This window comes from Grampus griseus (genome assembly GCF_964374135.1).
Source record: "Grampus griseus genome assembly, chromosome: 4".
In the NCBI taxonomy this organism is placed as follows: domain Eukaryota; kingdom Metazoa; phylum Chordata; class Mammalia; order Artiodactyla; family Delphinidae; genus Grampus; species Grampus griseus.
This window is the reverse complement of record NC_138997.1, coordinates 33,279,663-33,302,805: the sequence shown is the minus strand read 5'-3', so window position 1 is coordinate 33,302,805 and position 23,143 is coordinate 33,279,663. Positions and strand designations below refer to the sequence as shown.

General features: G+C 42.6%; 1 protein-coding gene across 1 annotated transcript; it reads right to left on the bottom strand.

Annotated features, from left to right (window-relative positions):
- Positions 1-8,476: 8,476 nt before the first annotated feature.
- On the bottom strand, positions 8,477-12,875 carry LRAT (lecithin retinol acyltransferase; the record flags this gene model as incomplete). The annotated part of the gene is made up of 2 exons (XM_082653488.1): positions 8,477-8,629; positions 12,336-12,875. 2 exons carry the CDS (start codon positions 12,873-12,875, stop codon positions 8,477-8,479), a joined length of 693 nt encoding a protein of 230 aa, XP_082509614.1.
- Between the last annotated feature and the right edge of the window lie 10,268 nt (positions 12,876-23,143).

The following is a 23,143-nucleotide window of genomic DNA, read 5'->3' as shown; positions in this document are numbered from 1 at the left end:
AACAACAAGGTCCTACTGTATAGCACAGGGAACTATATTCAATATCTTATAATAAACCATAATGGAAAAGAATATTAAAAAAAGAATGTATATATATGTATAACTGAATCACTTTGCTATACAGCAGAAATTAACACAACATTGTAAATCAACTATACTTCAATTAAAAAAACAAACAAACAAAAAAAACCCAAAACAAAACAAAAAACAAAAAGAATTTACTGTTGTTGAATTCCCTGGTAGTCATTTGTCTGTGACTTGCTAGAGGTGAAGTGGAGAAAGATTTGTGTGGAGAGGTGGGAGTTTGGAGGAGGTGTTAAGGGAGGCTGGAGAGGAAATCAATCTTGATGTCCCTCAAGTATGTAGCAATTGCTACCTCTTTGGTTTCCACCCAGCAGTGAGACACGTGGTCAGATCAGGTGTCTGGACTAATGTGGAGCTTAGGTTCTTCAGCCTGAGCAGATCCTTGGAGGCAGCTGCAGGCCCAGCCAGGCTTAGCCAACGAAAGCTTTTTATCTGATAAATCTTGGAAGTTCAGCTCATTGTTTGACTCAGTATAAACAAGGAGAATTTCTCAAGAATGCTAACACATTCTTCTTCAAAGAATAGGTGACTCAGTCAAGTGTCAGATAAAACGGTCTCAAAATTCTTCATGTATTGGGGTCAACATAGGACAAAGGGATAAGAAATCATTATTTTGTACAATTTTTGTTGGACATGTTAGCCATTTGGATTTGTTTAATCTTCCATTATGATTTTTTTCATGAATATTTGTGGAGATTTAATTGTAGAGAATCTGAAGAATTTATGAGGTCATGCTGCTCAAAAAGTTTCCAGAAGCAGTTGAATCTGAGTCTTGTATTATGTCTTGATCTCTGCTCCATCATTCTGCGAAAGGGAGGAAATGGCAGTGGACTTCCCTTAACAGGTTGTTGGAATTAAGAGCCCAAGACTAGAGTCCTGTGCAGTCTGTTTTATATTTCTACTCCTTCCCCATTCTCCTGACTCTCCTAGAATTTCTTTTATTTTTATTTTCATTTTTTTACTGAAATATAGTTGATTTACAAAGTTTCAGGTATACAACAAAGTGATCCAGTTATACATATATATGTAAATATATATTCTTTTCAGATTCTTTTCCATCATAGGTTATTACAAGATATTGAATATAGTTCCCTATGCTATACAGTAGGTCCTTGTTGTTTTTCTATTTTATATATAGTAGTGTGTATCTGTTAACCCCAAATTCAAAATTTATCCCTCTCCCACCTTTCGCCTTTGGTGACCATAAGTTTGTCTTCTGTGTGTGAGTCTATTTCTGTTTTGTAAATAAGGTCATTTGTATCATTTTTTTAAGATTCCACATATAAGTGATATAATATTTGTCTTTCTCTGTCTAACTTCACTTAGAATAATAATCTCTAGATGACCCTGCTAGAATCTCTATCTGAATATGTGTTCTTTTCAAAGAAGCCAGTAGAAATGGGAACGTTCATTGATTTGACTGACCCTCTGTTACTAATCACTGTTCTGAAAGAAAAGTACTGTTCTGATGATATTACAAATAGGGTGTCTCTTAGAAAAGAATTATGAAAATTAACTTCTGATTTATGTTCTTAAATGAGGCGTAAAGCAGTTCATAGTATGTTTCATTCCAAGCAAGGCTGAAGTGAAAAAAGACATGTCAGATATTATACTGTTCTCTGAGTCTTTGTGCTTTGTTTCCTTCCTTTCCCCACCAAACTACTACAAAAAGAAGCCCACGCTCCTTTCCCATTTACATTCCGACCTACAATCCGCCTTCTCCCCTAACCTTCCTAACACCCTGCATCTAGCGTTAGTGGGATGCTTACCAAACAAGGTCACTCTGTCTCCTTGTTTGTCAAATCCAATGTGAACAGTCTTCAGCCCTTCTCTCTCTTCTCTATCTTGATGCTATTCATACACTTCCTTCTAAAGCTCACCCCTCCGCGGCTTCCTCACAGTCTCTTCTGGTCTGCTCTAAACTTTGTACCGTTATTCCTCAGTCTCCTTCTGGAAATGTTCTTGATCTGTCTTCCTCCCTCTTACTTGTTTGTGACTCTAGTCTCCTATCATTACATTTTATTTTAATTCTTCATAGACACCCCAAAATGGTCTAATTCATAGCCTGGGCTACATTTACCACTGTTATAATTCCCAATACCTCTCTGTCTTGAGCGTGAGATTCCAATTTCCAGTTGTTTATATTTCCACCCATGGGGCCCGAGGCTACTCAAACTTTGTATATACCAAACCAGGCTCTTCCTACTTCTTCCAAGGCCCACTCCCCTAAATTAGCCAGTATGGCACAATACGACCAGTTATGTTGATGGGTGCCCAATTGTTCCTGTTAGCCCTCAGATATATTTCTTGACTTTCATAGCAGGCTGTCTCCCAGGCTCTCCTGTCAGCTGCTTTCTGGCTTTGTTGGCCAATGCAAGGCCCTCACAAGAGATTGGAGGCTGAGTGGAAGAGAGAAACCAAGGTATCACACACACACACACACACACACACGCACACGCACACACACACACATACATGCACATCTTGCCAGACAATACCTAGCAAAGTTTGTGTTCTTGGTTGGACACCGTATGAAACACCCTCCCTCTTTTACACTCCTCGAATCATTCCTTTCTCTCCTCTCCATCCCCACTGCCACTGACTTACATCATCCAGTCTTCATCATTTCTCTCCTACATCTTGGTGACAGAATGGATGTCCTTTGAGTTACGTCTCCTCATGTAATCCATCCTCTATGTTGTTGCAGACTGAGCTCTCGAAGGTGATGATCAGGTACTACTCTCCCTCTAACCTGGCTGATAGCCATCTGCAAAGGAAAATCAGTTACAAGTAGCTCCTTAGAGTAGCTCCACCATGATTTGGAGCCCATGGTTGTGCAACTTGGCAACAACTGATTGGCCCAAGGATGTCACCTGATCTGAAGGTATCTGACCTAAAGGATATGAGAGTGTCCAGTGGCCCATGAGGCAGCCTGGCTCAAGAACTTTGTTCATTGGAAGCACCAATACTGCACCATGACTAGTCAGCCTAATTAGATCCTTTGGCAGTTTCAGTGAGAGATAGAGACCTGGTAGAGTGAAGCAGAAGTGAAAGAAACAGTAAAGGATTTAAGGAAAGTCATGAAGCATCAGAAGCAATGACACACTGAGTGTTAGTAGCAGCAGGCAGGCAGCCATGGGAATAGCAGTTAAAAGCTCAATGGGAAGAAATGTCGGGGACAGAATCTAGAGTCAGGAAAAGGATGGCACCAGGGTCGCTGCTGGGACAGGGGAGCAGCTGTGAGCTGACTGGGGAGAAGGGAACCATCACCTGTTTGAGGAGATTCCTGTACTTCCCGCTTCTCCATCTACCTTAAATAAACCTCTGTCCATAAAATGTTTCTTTTCCTCACAGTCTGATTCCACCCCCATTCATCATGTGTTTCACAAAATTGCACGCTTATTAGATTCAGCCGAGGCACTTGGAAAGTTTAGGAAACATTTTCTCTGTACTCGGGACTTTAACAGTGTAAAGGCCCCCATGGTCTTGCCTCTTGTCTCCAGCATCGCCTGAGCAGAGGAAGTGAGTTCTTTTTAACCCTACTGGGCACCTTTTTCTCAAGGCAACAACATAAACACAGGTGATTGTTCTTAATGACTAGCAGCAATTCAGCTGCAGGAGGGGTCTCATGACTGTGCCTTTGTATTTACTGCTCCAGGTGCCTGCAATGGCCTGGAAAAGGAGTTCTCATTCACGTTAAATGTTTGTATTCTTTACAGTCAGTTAAGGTGTCAGTGAAGCCTTCTCTGCCATCATCCCTCTCCTTTACTGACCGGTCTCATCTCTCTGTTCTTCTGACACCTCTACAAGCTTATCGTTTTGAAATCTATTGACTTGCCATTCTCTCTCCTTATACTGAGCAGCTACAGAACTAAGATTCTAACTAGTTCATTCTTGTGTGGCTCTGCTTGGAGTACACAGAAGGTCTGCAAGAAATTAATACATTCATTGGAGGAAAGCTTGTCCAGTTTATGGGAGGCCTCAGGGAACTGATGTGGTACAGTGGAAAGAAAGCTGGAGTCAAGGTTGGGATCTGGCTCTAATTATTTGCATAATCATAAAGTCTCTCAACCTCTGTGCCTGATTTTCCACCTCTAAAATCTGGTTAGAGGTTTAAGCGTTCAGCCCAGTAACTTCTGTGGTCCTTGCAATGCTGTGAATGCATTTCAAGACTGGCCTGGGACTTGTTCCCGTTGATGCCTCATCCGCACCACACCCATGGCCAGTGTAAAGCTGCAGGCTGCCTCGGTAGCATTACACATCTGGTTATAGAGTTCATGCCCATGGCTCTGATTGTTGTTGTTGCTTGATTTTGTGGAATGGAGAAGGGATTTGTTATTTAATATTACACCGAACCCTTTTCTACATAATCAAGGTAGGCTTCAAGATGTAGATAACATAGATTATATCAACCCGAAGGCAGATCCACAAAAAATTTTAATTTCAAATATATAAAACTATGTTCAGTAAGGGAAGCTTTGAGAGGCAAAAACTTTCAGGGTAGCATGTTCAAAAAGAGTGTTTTGTTATCTACTTTTACGTATTTCAAATTCAAAGATGAGAAGGGACAGTATGTAAAATTGATTTTATTGAACATGCATGTATACCAAATATAAAACTAGTTGAGCTGACAGATCTAGTTAGGTAAAGCTCTCTAAACAGATCCTATAAAACAGAATATTAGCAGTCATCATTTCTTATAGCCTTCTCATCTATAACAAAAGACTTTTGCCATTGGCATAACTTTGAGATTGCCAGAAAACATTTTTGATACTTGAAAGTAATAGTATGAAATATAAAATGGAAAAATATGAAATATATATTCTGAAAAAAGTATTTTTTTAAAAAACAAATCTATACTTATTTGCTTGTTCTTGGTAAGAAACATAGAGCAGAACAAAGATCTGGAACATCCAATTTACACATGGTCACCACATTCATTTATTTTTCAGGAACCAACTTTCTGGCAGGAAAGAAGGATGCGTGACTCCTCCCTGACACCCCACCAGGAGTTACTCATGAGTCAAATATAAGGATTTGGCTAAAGTCAGCTGACATTTCCTTGACATGTTTGCTCTCCGCCCTTACAATTACAGGCCATTACTTGAGAGATTGAGGACCATAACTAGTCTCCTAAGATCCCCTTGTTGTCTTGCCCCATGCCTCCATCTTCTGACATGCTTTTGGGAGTTACCTCTCTGAACCCCAAGTCTCCATTGCCCGTTCATAAAGTCCAAACTTGGTCTACACAAGACTTGCACCTTGGGCTTCCCTGGTGGCACAGTGGTTGAGTCCGCCTGCCGATGCAGGGGACACGGGTTCGTGCCCCGGTCCGGGAAGATCCCACATGCCGCGGAGTGGCTGGGCCCATGAGCCATGGCCACTGAGCCTGCGCGTCCGGAGCCTGTGCTCTGCAACGCGAGAGGCCACAACAGTGAGAGGCCCGCGTACCAAAAAAAAAAAACTTGCACCACCTGATCACTCTCCCGGCATTTCTCCTCATCAGGCCTGCTCTGCTCTAGCCTCTGAACCACTTGCACTTGCCTGAATGCCCCATGCCGTTTCAGGCTTTCAGTCCCTGAATTAGAAAGTACCTCACTCTTCTGTGCCAGGCACGGTGGGGGCAGTTCTCGTGCATTTGCTCATGCTGTCCCCAGTGTGTAGAATGTCCTGCCCCAAATCTGTCCTTTTGGAAAATACTCCGATTTTCCAAGTCTCAATACAGTTCCTATAATTTTGACCTTATCAGTGAAAATGAACCACTTCTTTTTCTGTGCCTTCAATCAGCTCTATTGCAGAAAGTCTTAATACATCCTTCTGTGTATATGAGACCATCAGCTTTGAGGAGAAGGTCAATGTCTCATTCATCTTTTCATCCCCAACACCTGCAGAGCACCTGATACTTGCATTATTTCATTTTAGCTCTGGCTAGTCCTGTTCAGCCTTTAGCGAGGTATGGCAAAGAACGAAATAAGCCACCAAAAGCTGTATCAGACACTACTGGATTATCATTTCACAAGTTAGAATAGAAATTTGCTGGACCATAAGGATGAGTCTTAACTAATGAAGCCCAGAGGAATTCACTAGAGACATTAATGGCTCAGGGTTTCTTCCATAACCACAATCAAGGATATATGCTTCTCTTTCTACCTTGTTAAGCAACTAGTCAAACTGAGCACAACAAAACGAAAACTCTCCTTTTCTCCTAGTAGTTCAACAAATTCTAGGGAATATAAACCTTCCTTCTGGTTCCCTCTTCCGACAAGTATTGGAACGCGTCAGTATGAGGAGACCCGCCTCTTACTATTTCTCTGCCTGATGCTGGTACTTCCTCCTTCACACAGATTTCTCTGACCCTTCAGGAAGACTTCATTTCTTCTACCCCTCATAGCACTCACAGCACTGTGTATACTCTAATACGGGTAGTTAACAAATAATAATTCTAGACCATGAAATTGTAATAGGTCAGTGTCTTAGGTCAGCACATAATGAGCGCACGAATGATGAACTGAGTCTTGCTTTAAGGATGAGTCAAGACTAAATATATTCATTCCAACCTTAAGTACTTCCCTTGGCTTTTAATGAGGGATCATGATCTTTGAACACAGATTTAACATCACACAGTGGTTTTTGCTACCTGCAATACCAAAGTCTGCAGAAGAAGATGTTAATTATTTATGAGGACACCATCTTTTTTAAATGAATTTATTTAAACAATCGCTACATGAGTAATATACAGTAAGTGAAAAACCACTAATACAATGGAGTTCTCATAGTGGTTGTTTTTATGTATACACACTTAAGATAACTTTAAGTGGTTGGAATAGGCCCATAGAACACTTTATTCTGTGGTGTTTGTCATTTCATGCTTCAATTATTCAAAACATTTAAATAATTAAAGTTAAATCATTATTAAACTCCAACTGAATTTGTTTTAGGTAAATTAGTGGTGATGTACTAAAATCTGCTCTTAAATTTGTTTTGATTTGAGTGACTAACCCCACCCTCCTCATACCTCTCATTATGTGACTCATTATTTTGTAATTCTTGACAGTTTATAAAGCAATTTTAATACTTGAAATGCAAGTCTAGCTTGTAGCTTACTTTTTTAGAATTTGGTAATTTTGTAAAAGTACTTGCATGCTTGCTTTAACACTGCTACATCTCAACTCTGATATTAAAACAGCCTCTGTGTAATCAACTTACATGCCTGGTGGTACTAAGACACTTAAAAATGATTTCTAATCGTTATTTCCTTTGCTCCTACTTGTTTGGGTTTTATATATTGCTGAAGCATCATTCTTTTAAGGATGTAAACTATACTGACTTAGCAATGAAATGGAACAACTGAAACAAATCTCAGGGCTTTTACAAATCATACAGTGCATTAATAAGTGCTTTAAAATTAAACTATCCAATGACGACATACATGCAAGTTACACCACAGACGCAAGGGCATAAGAAAATGGATTGAACATGCTTTTACGTTCACTTCCACCAATGCTCTATACTAACTACACTGGTATGATAATAAAGCAATCAAGAACTAACTTAATTTGTCTCTCATCAGTCTGAGTGTATGTGGATATCTGTGTATTTAACTGGCACATACGCACCCCAACTATCCGAATTATTTCAATCCTATGTTCATTTTCCTCTCAGAGTGGTTTACAGTAACTACAGTGAAAAATAAAAGGAAAAAAAAATGAATGCCAGGTTTCCTATTAAGTAAAGCCAAATCAAATCAAACTATAGCATTAGTAGCTATTTCTGCAGGAAAACACAGATTTCTATAGTTCTGGTCAGTTACTTTAGCATTAAACCTTACCTTTGTCAATATTGTTTCAAGTAATGAAGTTATTCTTGACCTATTGGAAATTATATATAATACGTGAAAAAATTGTGATTTTTAGGCCAATCATCAAACATGTTTTGAATAAGGGAAATTTTTTTTAGTTTAATATAATTTTTCAATGAAACAATATAAATTTACAATAAAGTTAGTGGTCTCATTCAGTAAATTTTCCAATCTTCTAATTCAGGTTTAACAGAGAAGAACAATGATTACAGGAGGGGGAAAAAAAAAACCCCACAAATAATCTCCTGCGGCCATCATCTTAGGGGCTGATTTTCTTGTAATGGAGAATTCTAGCACAAGCTGTCATGTTTCCAAGATTCACAGTGCTTTGAAATGGAACTGCCTGGGAAGATTCAGAAAGGCTTTTTTCTTGGGCTTACACGGTAAGCACTTTGTGTGATTCTTAATCACATTTTTATCCAGAACGCAGTATTACAGGTCACATTTTTCTCAACGATGCTTATACTGATTTGTGCTCTATAAATACAAACATATCTACACACAGAATACACACACTGAAACGAGGGTATGAAGTTAGCCAGCCATCCATAAGCAGAATGGAATAAAAATTGCAGGAAGGGTAGTATATGATGCCAAACCCAGACAGACTATAGATGCCAATCCCAAGACTGCCGAAGCAAGAACACTTCTCTGATCACGAATAATTATCTTCACATTCTCACAAAACTGGAAAATAAAATTTAAGAATATTAGAAAAGGTGGCTAAACCTAGGAAGAATCACATATACCGAATAGTAGAGCTCAACTTTCCCAGCTATTTTCTATCTACCAGAAGAATTAGAATTTTTCTCATGATCTTGGAAAGAATTTAAGACGTTAATAGTTCAGTTTCTTGATTCTACATCCCATAGTAGCTGAAATGATACTTTAGGCAACTAGGTTAATACTGGCAGTTGCCTTTGTACATACACAACATTTATAGAAAACTACAGAGAATGTAACCACATAAAAGTTATTCAGGATTAAAGGTTAAAGACAACATTAAACTGCCTCTCAATAACAATAACACATTCTAAAGTAAAATGAGCAAACGATCTCTAATCTCAAGCAAATAGAATTTAGCCTATCATTATTGGTGAATTCAATTCCTACAACTCACCGTTCTAAAATTTGGTGATACTTTTGATGATAACATTCTGATAAGTCTCAAAATCTAAAGGCATAGAAAGTCTAATTTTGTTGTCATATCCCATTCCCTGCCAAAATATATGAAATTCATAATCAATTATGTGACACAAAATTGACTGCTAGAAATAAAGATAAATTAAACAGGATCCTTACCCCCCGAGGAATGCATTTTTCTAAGATGTATAATTTTTTCTCCCTAGAAAACTAATTTTTCTTAGAAGTAATGGCCTATGTCTGAGTCCTGGATCACCTTTTAATCATTTAACATGTCCAGACTGCCCTCTTCTCCTTCATGGGAATACTGAGGTTGTTGTGAGGATCAGATGAGATTTTTTTGCAAGAGTACTTTGTATTTGCCTGCATGCTGTATAAATATAAGGTATTACAACGATTGTTATCACTGCTAGATCTGTTGACAATTATCTCTACTTCATCAGTGTCGGGGCAGAATTCAGCAATTAATTGCTCCATTTTGCTAAGAGTTTCCTACTTATACTGGTTTTAAGCTCCTTTTCTAGACGTGTCATTGTATATGCTTTTAGGGTCTCCTACAGTGGCGTATTTAGTACTGGAGACTGGGTTTCCAAATTCTTCATGGAATGAATGCACCAATCCAATATATTTTAACACACTACCTTCACTGCAAGCCTGTCTCTGTCTGTACTTTTATACAGTATCTCAACAAATATGAAATTTCCTGTTGGTTATCCAGATGTCATTCTTTTTATATGTCAAACATATAATTTGTCTCTTTTTACTAAACTAACAAGACATTGAGTAACAAATACACAATCTTAAAATGATGAGGATCAAACTGAATAACGTTTTCAGGACAATGAGAAAAGCTGCTTGGCAAATAATGGGGAGATATACATTTAGGTAAATAAGAATGTTGTCTTGATACAGTCATGCTTCTTTTTTCTTTTTCCAATACTTTTTAATTAAGGCCAACATAGAATCATTGTGGACTCTTTCCCCCAAAAGAAGACTTGCACAAGGAGCATCTTGTTTCTAATGTCCTGTTCCTGTTCATTCGGCCATCAGTCCAGGAAGTACCCCTGGTGTTGCTCCACAGTAGGAAATGTCCTCTAGGTTCTAGTTGTTAAGAAGCCTACAGGGGAACTTTTGAGCACTGAATCCCCGGAAATTAAAAGGGGTATGTGTATTCATTTTGGCAATGCAAAGCAATATCACAAAGAAAAAAAAGCATAAGGAATAGTAACAGTTACTAATTAAAGGGCTTTATAGTTTATGAAATACTGAAACTGTTGACAGTAACATAAAATAGTTTAATTTTATGATTTCTAAACTTGTAAAGAGCATCACTACAAAGAAAAAAAAAAAGATTCTCTTCCAGTTCACTTTCACATTAGTTGCAGTGTTTTCCTGAGGGAAAGTGCTCGAGAGCTTTTATAAAAACAAATTTAAGTGAGAGACAACTTTGCAACTCTCATGTTATACTGATAATAGTTATATATATGGAGAACTCAACCATCAGTCCCAGAATTGTCATTCCTTATGTTTCCAAAAAATAGAAACCAGTCCTCCTTCAGTACTAATGACCTACTTCTCTCAGGGCATGTTCAAAAACAGTCCTTAAAAATTGGAAAATTTGGGATGGGGATTTTTTTTTTTTCCCCGGGAAATCTACTCTGTGGTCAAATTGTTAGACCATTCAAAGTGAAGACAAAAACTCAAGTTTCACAAGAGGCGCTATGCAGCAACAGCAATTAAAGCACTACTCTACGTCCATAAAATCTTACAGTTTCCAAAGAGGAAAAACTACTCCAACTAGTTATTTATGCTGATTAAACATTTTACTACCTTTAAAAAGCACTTGTACTGTGTTTTTTGTTTTTTTGGAGAAAGGTATAATACAGTGCTGTATGTGTTCCATGCAAGGGTAACTCCTAATTATGGGAGGGAAATACGGTTTTTCCTTAGAGAAATGATTTGCTTGGGTCCTAAGTACATCTGACGTGTTTCCTTTGGAACAGTTTTGGAGCCAGTGTTTGTAAACGTGGTGAAGTTTATTTCTAAACAGGCATGGACTGAAGCTGTGATTCTTGAATCACTGCAGAGTGCTCTAACTGTATTTTTATTTTGCTTAGAAAATAATCCCTAGATCGAGACTGTTGTGGCTTTATAAACAATCTGTAAGGAGTTTTACACACAGATGTATACAAGCACTCTACGTTCATGATCTGCGACAGGAGAGAAAGATTTTCACATATGGGTCAAAAAATTAAGATGTGGAGCAATAAAAAAAATTGGTTATATGGACTTAGATTCTTTTGGTACCCAAATAGCTAAACATGAAGAGTATAATCTGAAGCTCATTACGTGATTGCCCAGGTTTTCATTGTGAAGGGTGGGCACTAACAAGACCTCGGCTTAAAATTTGATTTTTACAAGTTAAGAGGTTTCAAAAGGCAATAAAAATCCATTGCTTTTCCTTTGCGTTTGTAGCTAATTTAATCATGTTAAATTCTAACAGTTTTCCCCCCCCTTTTTATAGTACCCATAAAATTACCTTCCAACATTTAATGGCTCTTCTTGAAAGCCAATTGTTTTGATCTCTGGGGAACCCAGAAACAATGTAACCCACCTGTGGGGCTAGTGTGTAAAGGATGCTTAACAATGGGGAAGTCTAGATGAGAATTAAAGCCAACACAGAAGGAATGCAGAATACCCAGGAAAAGACTTCTCTGAAGCTCAGCCACAGGAGTAAGGGATCTACCAGGGAGGTCTTCTGGTAGCAAAGGGAGTTCACTCTCTGCAGCTTATAGATGGGGAAAACAGCATGCTTCCTTGTTTTAAAGGCACAACAATTTGTACTATACAGTGTTACGGGTTAAATATGAACTCTAGACACCTTCCTTCCAGCTGCAATTCTTGGGTAAAGTTGCAAGCACACGGCGACAGATTTTCTGTGACCCTCCCAGTCACCTGCCCATCGTCATTTCAACTACGCTGGATGGACACCCTGATGACGTCTGCAGCAATAACTGGGCAGCTCTCTGGCATCGCTGGCAGCGGTACTGCATTGCCACACTCTTTCACCGTGCATTTCGAGATATCCTGCAAGGCACATCGCCGTTTATTTATTTATTTGGCTTCCCTGACGAACACCAGAGGGTTCGTTACTAAGTCTAGAACTCAGTCCCTGCTCGCAGGGGATAGGAAAGGTTAGGGATGGGAGGGGGCGTCCCCACCGAGCCCACCGGGGAGTCACACGTGGTACCTTGTCGGCCTGGGGGCTGATCGCGGTGCCGAACCTGCAGTAGGTGACGAAGTGCTCGCAGTTGTTCCACAGGAGGCTGTAGGGAGTCATGCCCAGCAGCTTCTCCGCCCTCCGCGCCACCTCTTCGTTGAGCAGCGCCTTCTTCTTGAGGGACCTATCCAGGTGATTGACCAGGATGTCGGCTCCGTAGGCGAAGTCCTCCACTGTGTCCACGCGGATGCTGGCCACCCTGCCAATGACGCCCAGGATGAGACGCTTGTTGGAGACCACCTTCTGTGTGAGCTCCTTGTCGTCAGTCAGGGCCAACAGGATGTCGGGCATCATATGCGCGACACGGTTGTCGCCCAGGTAGATGCCATAGTGTGTCAGGTGGGTCCGAGGCACCTCCAGCACGTCGCCGCGGAGAAAAGAGTTGATCTCATAGAAAGTGTTCCTTGCCTTGTCTTCGCCCGGGGCGCCTGAACTGAAGAGCTTGAAGTTGGAGATAAGGAGCAGCTTCTCCAGCACTAGAGACACCGCCTCCAGCATTGGGTTCTTCATCCTGCAGGGAAAAGTGTGTCTTGGGGGGACCGTCGCCACTCGGGCACGGCCGGGCCGGGCAAGGTGAGCTGGCCGGACAGGGGCGCTGCGCCGCTGCTCACCCGCAGGCCAGCAGCCCAGTGCCACGGGGCACGCCGTCTGTGCAGGAGGCAGTGAGAGAAAAAAGGGAGGGGGAGAAGCCAGGAGATCGGCTTGGCCGCACCGCACTGGCGACTGAGGAGGATGAGGAGCTGGCGGCGGCTAGCCACGGAATCAGCGGGACCCGCCCCGCGAGCCCCAGGCCGGGAAGCGCACCTGGAAGCGGTGCCGGGAGCAGGGCCGCGCGCGGTGCACTCAGCTGCGCCTTTTCTGTGGCCTTTTATCGCCCTCGAGGGGGCGGGGCCGAACGCCGTCACAGACCCAGGAAGAGAGCTGATTGGGCGCCGGCGGCAAACGCCGCTCTCTGCGGTGTAGCGCGGGACCGCAGGCTCTTTGGAAGGGGCGGGTCGCCTCTGGGCTTCTAAGTTCCGCCCTGCGACCCCTTCCACATGCAGGCTTCCTCTTGCGCTGGATACCTTAGCACTTACCGCCTTTAAGCGGCCGTTTTTGGAGAGTAGTGGCCGAGGCGTGACCGCACAAAAGATCTTGCACCTGTCTAGACTGGGGCGTGTTCTGGGCACTTTGGGTCGTTTTCGGTGGAAAGTGCCCTCGGGCGAGATTTCTGAGCAGAACCACCTCCCTCTAAAGGGTTCTCGGAGACCGCGGCTTACTAAAATATTTGCATATACTCTGGGAACTGTGCGCGCCTCGAAAGCCTGCAGACTCCTTCCTAAACTCCGTAGAGGCGTGGCCCCGCACACCGCGCACCCTCCTTCCCTTTAAATGCCAGGAATGCCCCTAGCTTTCAGCTGGCGCGCGGGTGGGAAGCGACCGCGCGGGTGGGAAGCGACCCCGCGGATGATCGGAACCCGCGGCGCCTCCGCGCTCAGAGGCACCAGTGACCGTTGAGCGTACGGCTCCCAACGCTCAGCACGTAAAACGGCGAAGCGCCCAACGTCCTCCTGGACAGCCAAATTCATGTCAAGTTTATTTCTCCTGCTTCAGGGTCACGTGGATCCAGCTTCGGTTCACCCACCGAAACTTTGCCTCTCTCTTAAAGCGCAGCCCCCCGGAGGTGACCAAGGAAGGAGGAGGTCCTGCCCCGCAGCGGGCCCCAGGCTTACCGGCGAGGCGGTACTGGGGAGCACTTAGGCTAGGGAGCAGCTGTCTCGGCGTCCGCGCCAGGCTTGGCACGCGGTGTCCAGATCCAGCGCAGAGTTCCGTGCTAACGCATTAAGTAAATGCTTGAATTCCTCGGACAAAGGCCGCAATGGAGAGCCTCGAATTGTTCCACAAAGCCTCCCTGTGTGGGGCTAATAGGTCTCCTCAGCGAGCAGATTCTCCGCTCGCCTGGGGGAGGGGCCTCCCGGCGGGTGATGGATGAAGGGACATTCATCTTACCTGGAAGATGAAGGGGACCATGGAGACCAGACGGGGAGGAGGCCGGCTCCCCATTATCCTCCGAGACCAGGCCTTCGCTCCCGCCCCCTATCTGCCAGTCGTCCCGCTTGCTGGTGACTTTTGTTCATTTCACAAACGATTTCGAATCACATTATAGTCCTGGCAAAGAGAAGAAAACTCCTTTTCCCACAAAAGAATCGAAAGAGGAAGGCGGGAGAGGCAGTGGATGAAGAAATTTTAAGACATCCATTTCCCCAGTCTTACCCCAAAATTTAAAGAAAAGTGCAATTAGTGGGTAGCTTAAACTAATCAAACTCCTCCGCACACAGGCGCTTGTTAGCGTCCGGCCAGCGCACCAGCTCTGCGGCTGGACGGGAGCTCTGGGCAGTCTCTAGATATTTTTAGAAGTCTGATCCAGACCTTGCTGTACACTGTAACTGCAGTTACGTCGGACTGCAGACGAAAGTTTCAGGCTTCACCTTCCAGCAAGAGACGTCCGACGCTTAGGCGCTGCACGCGCTGGTCTGGTCCAGTTCTGGGAAAGCACGGATACCGGGGCCTCCAGGGTCAAGAGCCAAACGGCCCGGGGAGATCAAAGGGGACTTGGTAATTAGCGATTTCCGTCCCTAGTGGTCACTAACCCGGCTTATAACGCTACGGCCGTCTGCACCCGGCGAATTTGCGGGAGACAAAAGCATGGAGAACTGCCTCAAGGCTCCACAGAGAACTCTTTTAGAGCAAAAAAAAATGTTAAGGAGAAATCACCTATAGACCCTCCTCAATGGCCGCATCCCCACGACGTTTTGTGAGAGGCAGGCAGCACCAAGCTGATTTGCATTTTTCTTTCTTTCCCGGTGGGGTTAATTTTTGGGAGTCACTTAAAGAAAAAAGGAGATGAGATTAATATGAGGCATGCATCCGAGTACCTTGCTCAAGATGTAGGCATTCTGCTGTCTTGGGAAATGAATGGTGGTGGGGAGTGCCCATAGTTTCTTTCTTGAAGAATATTTTGCCTGAATGTTATGCTGTTAAATAAATTAATTTTTCTCATTGAAACTGTCCTAAAGCTGCCCTCTTTGCTTGCCTGCGGGAAATTCGGCTTTGAGGAGCCCGAAGGAGACAGTGGAAGGTCTTCATTTGTCCATTTCTGAAGTCTCCTCAGATTTATTAAGCTGGGAGGGGTTAGTGAGGATTAGGCTGCTTTTCGACTGGGAAAATGCAGCGTCAAAAGAGCTCTTGTTGGCTGAACTGATTGCCCTCTCCTATTCAGCAATCGTTGAAAACTTCCCTTGCAACTACTCAACGTTCTCAGAGTTGCATATAAGTATGTCTGTGAGCGGTCACTTTTTGATGGCTCCCTAGAGGCACTCTTCATAAAAATATGTATATACACTAATAGGCTCACATTCCCACTAATACTTTCCTGCCTGAATCAATTTGAGCCAAACTAAGGGAAGACCAATTGCTATTAGAAGGAAAAGCCCAAGAGAAATCTAACATCATAACTTTCTCCTTCCTAAATCAGAAGGGGTCGTTTATTCATAGAGGGGAGAATCTGGCTTGGTAGAGAGACCCCTAGTTCCTCAGTTGTACGACATTCAACAAGTTTCGATGTGCAAATGCCTTAAATGCACTCAACTGGGTTGCTGGGTCTGGCTGGGGGATTGTGAAAGAGCCGTGGCCGTCCTGGTCAACACGTGGACATCAATGCACTGTGGACTCTCTCCTCGACCACCCCTTCCTGCCATCCCACAGAAACTCGCAAGACAGCCACAGAATCTGCTCAGGCCCAGGTCCATGTCTCCCAGTGGTGAAGGCCAAGATTCCACTGGGTTTCTGCACAGAGGAGCCTGGAAACAGGGCTCACAGTGCCCACCTAACTTTCAGGTTTCACCTTCCTGCCATGGATCCCATTGAAGGTCCCAGGAGATAGAGCTCCTGTTTTCGGGGACAAGGGGTGGCGGAGTCCTGCAGAAGCCAGGTAGGCTAAGGGATTTCCTACCTAAAGACTTTTTACCTCTGGAGACCCTCTTCCTCAGAAGTCTTTGGAGTGGAGAATAGGATCACAGTATCATGTGCTTCCTATGCGCTAGGCACTGAACTAACAAGCATTTTCTCACTTAGTCCTCATAGCCCTATGAGGTGTCCTCTCCATTTTACACAGGAAGAAATTGAGGTTATAGCTCAGTCTCTGTCGCCGTGTTAGTGTGGATCAGGACTGAACCACAGGTTCTTTGCTCCCAGGTCCACCACCACTGGGGAAGGTCTGACCTCCCATCACTTCATCCATCTGTCATCCATTCATTTACTGAGTGCCTGCCATATGCCTGGCACTGTGCCCAGTCCTGGAAACTCAGTGAAAAACCCAACCCTAAACTTAGATTCCACAGCTTTTCTTTTTAATTTGGACTTCATTTCCCTGCTTCTCTAGTGCCACGGATTCCAATTTTTTTTTTTTTTTTTGCGGTACATGGGCCTCTCACCGCTGTGGCCTCTCCCATCGCGGAGCACAGGCTCCGGACACACAGGCTCAGTGGCCATGGCTCACGGGCCCACCCGCTCCGCGGCATGTGGGATCCTCCCGGACCGGGGCATGAACCCATGTCCCCTGCATCAGCAGGCGGTCTCTCAACCACTGCGCCACCAGGGAAGCCCTTTTTAACATCTTTATTGGAGTATAATTGCTAGATTCCAATTTTTAACGTCAGTTATTTTATTGCCATAGAGAAAGATCTGGTTATGCTGCTGGTTAATAGTATACCCTCACCAGGAAGGCCCCAGCACTGGAGTGGCCGGTAGTCCTATGCCCTCCTTAGAAACAGAAATAGGAGCGGGGTAGGTTTTGGGTATCTTGCCCAAGGACACAGAGTCAGAGCAGAACCTAAGTGCAGTGTCCCAGACTTCTTACCTCTTAGAACTTTTCTCCTAAACCTGATAAATCTGGCTTTCTAAACCTCCTGTTTTTGAATTATCATCCTTCAGGATTATTTTGTTGTTTTTCTTAGATTTTTTTAGATTATTACATCATTGGACACATAAATAATGATGGTCTTAACACGTTATTCTTCTGAATTAGCTGCCCATCTACTTTCAGTTCCTTTACATACGCTTAGCTCTGGCCCCATGGACACAAACAGGCCTTAACTAGCTAACTCTAAGGAGACAGGGAGAATAAAAGCTTTTGTGAACTTCCCTCTGGAGGCAGAGGAAAAAGGGCAGACACCTTTTCACGGAGCCTCAGAACCCAGGGCTGCCTGGAGTGTTTTCTGGCAGAATTCCATTACCTCCTGGGAGGAAGATTCCCCAGCTTCCTTCCTGGCTAGCTAGCACCTTATTATGAGGGCCTCAATCCTGCCTAGAGTCTTTAGAAAGATTAAAGGCAGCAGCTCCACCCAGACAGGATTTAGTTGTTTTGTTGTTGTTGTTTTGGAAACCATAAACTAAGAACACTAAGCACAACAAGTAATTTGACAGTTGATGTTGTAGAGAATCACGCCCCTGTAGATGAACACAGCTTACTATGAAGTAATCACAGGTGGGGGAGGCTGCGATGTGTGGGGAAGGGGGCAGAAACCCCGAGCCTAAGGCCTGTGCCACCCTTTCCACCCGTGTGAACTCTGACAAGTCGTTTGCCACCCACAGGCCTCAATTTCATTGCTCTAAAATGGCAGTGATATTTAGGAGGACAGTTTTGAGGATTAAGCAGAACCACACATATTGCAGCATTGTATGAAGGTTCATACCGTGAAACCTCATCTCTAATATCATCTGTATTATTCACCAGTGAAGCAGAGTAAGGCAGAGGCGCTTTTCCCTTTCTGCCTGGACAGCATAGTCATCCAAGAATGCAGAGTAGACAAAGGACGTGCTTTTCCTCACAGACCCCTTCCGACGTCTCAGCACAGAGCCACAAGGGTGAGCGGAAAGTAGGCACATAAGTGTTTGGAGCTCTGCTCTCTTCACTGCTCACTGCCAAGGAAGTCCTCTATAATTCATAAAAACAAAGATAAAAACCCGCCATTTGTTCGAAAGTGCATCTCACAGGATGCAAAAAACCCCCAAAGGTCCATTTTAGAAATGGACATAATACCAAAGAATGACTAAAATATCTGAGCTGTCCATGACACGTAGGGCACATTTCACTTTAAAATACAAATAATAAATGGCAAGCAATGTTACTTCCTAATAACTTGGAGCAGATAGCAACTATCTTATAAATTCATCTTTTTTTCCTTTTGATTCTAATTTACCATTATGAGGTAATAGTAAATACGAATATTGGGGGACCCAGGTTTGTTAACAAAAGCAAATGTGACAATAACCTTTGGCTACATATTCAAAAGACAATTACCACACCACTGTACTCATATAGGAACTGTACAGAGAAATCAGGTACTGTTATGCTTCAAACAGGATAACACTGGCGATTACCAGTAATGCTAACTACCAGGAACGGTGATAAATGCCATGTTATTGTTTATATTTCAAAAATCCTTTCTAAATACATAGACACCCTAAGGGTAAAATGGCAGGTAACTGAATACAGAACTTCCTTAACATCAGTCTTAGCTTTTGCTACTCATATCTGATGGTTTGTGAGATCACTGAGACTCGTGAGGCCTCATCTGTGAAGTGTGCTGAGCTGGATTCGAATGAGATGCTCTCTAAACCTCTACAGTGTGAATGGTCCCTGGACCTATGAAAATCAAATTACTCAGGCCCTTCAGAGAGTCTTAGCTGTTGTCCTTGGTGAATTTTCACAGTGAGTAATTAACAGAAAAAGAAGATAAATCACTGTCTACTAATTAGAAAATCTAAATAGTGTTCACAATGACTGCTTTAAAAAGTGCAATGCCTCAACTGAATTAAAAAAAAAATTAAAAAAGAAATCACTCATACTCCAGTGAAGCAGTAATTACACAAGGAGGAGGAAAGAGACTGAGCAGGGGTTTGGCAGCAGTTCATGCTGGAAATCAATGACTCTTTTGATAACATCTGTTCAATCGTACAGAAATTTTAAATAATGTAAACACACTGTTTCATCAATATTTTGTAGCAGTATATACCACTGATTGTTGAAATGAATGTCTTTAATTTCTAAAGTTAATTTGAAGGGAAGTGAGTGTACCGTTCTGGTATTTTTGTAATTACATTTACTCTTACCCACCCCATGCTAAAAGAAAATCCAATGCAGTTCAGCTAAAGCTGATTCATACCTAAACAGCTCAAGCAGTTATAAAAAAGGGAAACTGGATTTTAAATTGTCTCGTACTTCTTAACTGGCAGAACTCCAAGTGGGCAGCTCTCTCATGAAGAACCAGGCTGCCTGTGTCCTCCAGGGTAGGCACAAAACTTTGTGCTTGAATTAAATTCACTTATTTTTACCCTGGTTACCCTCTAAAATGACTTGCCTTTATGTTGGATTACATAAAGTTACTTTCATTTTATTTACACCCAGACTTCACCTGTAAAGAATGTGAGCAGAATGGAAATTGGATCACACAGAATTAATACGGAAAATAAATTCAATAACTTTTTTCCTTAAAGATGAATTAAAAATCTTTGAAATTGTTTTCATCCACATAGGAGTTTAAATCAGAAATCACTGTAATTTTAATGTTCAACTGGTTTAACTTTCAAAAAGAATAAACCAGGATATGCGTCCTCTGGTCATAATTATTTCACATTTTAACACGTGTCTCGCACTTTCTCTTTTCCCATCTTCATTCTTTTACCTCTCTTATTTAATTCCTGAAGGGATGGTTCTGATATTTTTTCGTGGTATCCTCTAAGGGCACTATTCCCACTGGAGGACAGATGGCATCCAGAAAATCAGGGTCCTAAGTGTGTTCTGGAACCTGGGACTGCAGGCTCGCAACTAGCACAAAAGTGGGCTCAGAGCCCTTAGATCACTGGCCTCATCCTCTAGGGACTTGCCTCCAAAGAACAGTAGGTAACCAAACCAGCCAGGCAAGAACCTCCAGTGCCAGGCCGGACTCAGCAACAGGGAAGCCGCTGGAGCGGGACCCTGGCGCTGGGCCCAGAGGTTTAGCCAGACTTAGACACCCTCAGCATCAGTATTAGATTTCCTACACTCAGTCCTATATCACCAAGAATATTGTCACAACTTACTTTGTGATTCTAAGTATATTGGTTAAACTTTTCATGCCCTGGTCCGCTCATGTACAGAAGCGGTGACTGGCGATGATGACTCTCCTGAAATTTCTGGAATTCAGTGTAGCAATAGCTCTAGACAGTCCTGCACACCTCACCACCAAGTCAAGTATAAGATGACAAATCTAAACTCTGTTTCCTCAGACTATGGTTCCTCCTGCATTTGTGTTTCCTTTTGTGGAAAGGGAGCAGATTTTCTTATATGTCTTTTATGGCTATACCATTTGCTTTTCAAGTAACAATTTCTGATTTTTGTCCTTTAAAAAAATAATAAAGTGAGGCCTCCAATGTAGAATATCTAGCAGAGGTTTATTCTTTTTTCAGAATTACAAATTAAGGAAGAATAACTACAGAAAGAGTGATTATTGATATTATAAAAAAGATGTATTGCCAAGGAGCTATTTTAATAAATGTACTTGACCAAAAATGTGACTTTTTAAAACTCATTTCAGGGGCTTCCCTGGTGGCGCAGTGGTTGAGAATCCGCCTGCCAATGCAGAGGACACGTGATCTCGTTCCCTGGTCCGGGAAGATCCCACATGCCACAGAGCAACAAAGCCCATGTGCCACAACTACTGAGCCTGTGCTCTAGAGCCAGTGAACCACAACTACTGAGCACATGCGCCTACAGCCTGTGCTCCACAACGAGAGAAGCCACCGCAATGAGAAACCCACGCACTGCAACAAAGAGTAGTCCCCGCTCGCCGCAACTAGAGAAAGCCCGCGCGCAGCAACAAAGACCCAACACAGCCAAAAATAAATAAATAAAATAAATAAATAAAATTCATTTCAGCAATATTATCTAGAAATGTATCATCCTTGATTAAAACAGTAGTCATAAATCTTCCAAGTTCATGGTGGGCATTCAATAAAAACTTCTACTTACAATTTTATCTTAACCATTGTATTTAAAATTTTAATTATAAGTTACTCATATTTGGATTAGTTAAGAATCTTAAATCCATTGGCTAGTATTTCAAAATTATTCCTGTGTTTAAGATTGTATTGTCTTGGGTAAAGGGTTATCTTTTTGAGTGACCTTAAAAGTCCCCTTGATTCTAAACTTCCACACTTCTTTGAGAAAAACAAAAGTAGTACATTTTAGTATTTTCCCGCTAGCCAAATGCCAAATTTATAAAGCAAGTCATAATGCTAATAAAATAGTAGCATAATTTACATTTTATTTAACTATTTTTAAATTACAGATTATATATCAAAAAATTATTTATATAAGTAAAATATTCCCAAATAGATTAGATGAAATGTGCTGAGTCATAATATCTGTGTATTCCTGAAGTCACATACATTTGTTCCTCCCAAATAAGTAAAAACCAAGGGGTAGGCTGAGTCAGCACACTACAAGTAGAAACGGTATGGGGCAGTTGTTAAGAATGTCTACTCTGTAGCCAAGTTGCCTGAGTTCAAATCCTGACTCTTTTACTTAGCTCTGTGACCTTGGGTAATTTACTTAACCGCTCTGGTCTCAGTTACCTGCTCTTTAAAATGAGTATGATGATAAATATGATGCCTACCTCCCAAGGTTGTTGTAAGGATTAAAGAATGAACATGCATATATTATTAATTTAAGAACAATACCTAGTTCTTATTCAAGAAATGATGGCTACATAATAGATTTCATTCTGGAACACATTTGGCAATCTGCGGATTATCCATAGCTCTCATGTAAATTTGCAAGAGGCGGCAAAGATCCATACAGTAGTAAGAAATTCTGTGAATGGGGATGGGAGAATTCTAATCTCTAACCTACCTCCATAAGGATTTGTTGAATATTTCATCTCAGGTTCTATGTGGGCTCAGAAATACAACAGTGAATGAGGTGCAGTCTCTTCCCTAATGGAACATAGAACCTGGCCAGGAGGAGACAGGCCTAAATAAACTTACATAATTCAGTGTGATGTGCTGAAACGGAAGCATGTACTACAGGTTCTGGGAAATGGATGAAGGAGCAATTCATTCTAACTGGGGCAGGGAAAGTGGGAGCTGGGATAACACCGAAGTTGTACCGTGAGGAGTTTGTTAGGCACACACAGTAGAGGTAAGTTAATGCCAAACGGCCAGGCAGGCTAAGGAAACATGAATAAAGGCAAGATGTTTTAAAAGTGTTTGGTAGGTTTTACCAAGAGCAATAATGCAGCTCAACCAGAATGTAAGGTGTATGCTTCTCTAAGAGCAGAGGCTAGAGCCCCACCCAGGAGGTTTGAGGGGGCCGTGGAGGCCCCCTAGACCACGCCAGGAGCTCAGACTTTATTCTGCAGGCAGTAGGGAGCTGTGAGAGGCTTTCAAAAAGGGGAAAGAGAAGCTCTGGGTTGGAGGGAGAAGGGAGAGAAGCTGGAATCAGAAGGCCATTTAGCAGTCCAGGGAAGAGAGCTAGAATAAGGGGAAGGAGATGGAGGGGCAGGGGAAAAGCTGAAAGGTATTTGTGGAGATAGACTGACAAGGTTTGGTGACCATGAGGTAGTGCTGGTGGCCAGAGTGCTCAGAGGAATACGGGGACCCGGGGGGACTCTGAAGTTTCTTGCTGGAGCAAGTAGACAAGAGTGAAACCCTTCACGGAGAGGAAGAAGGGAGAAGCAGGAATAGGTTTGTGGGAGGAA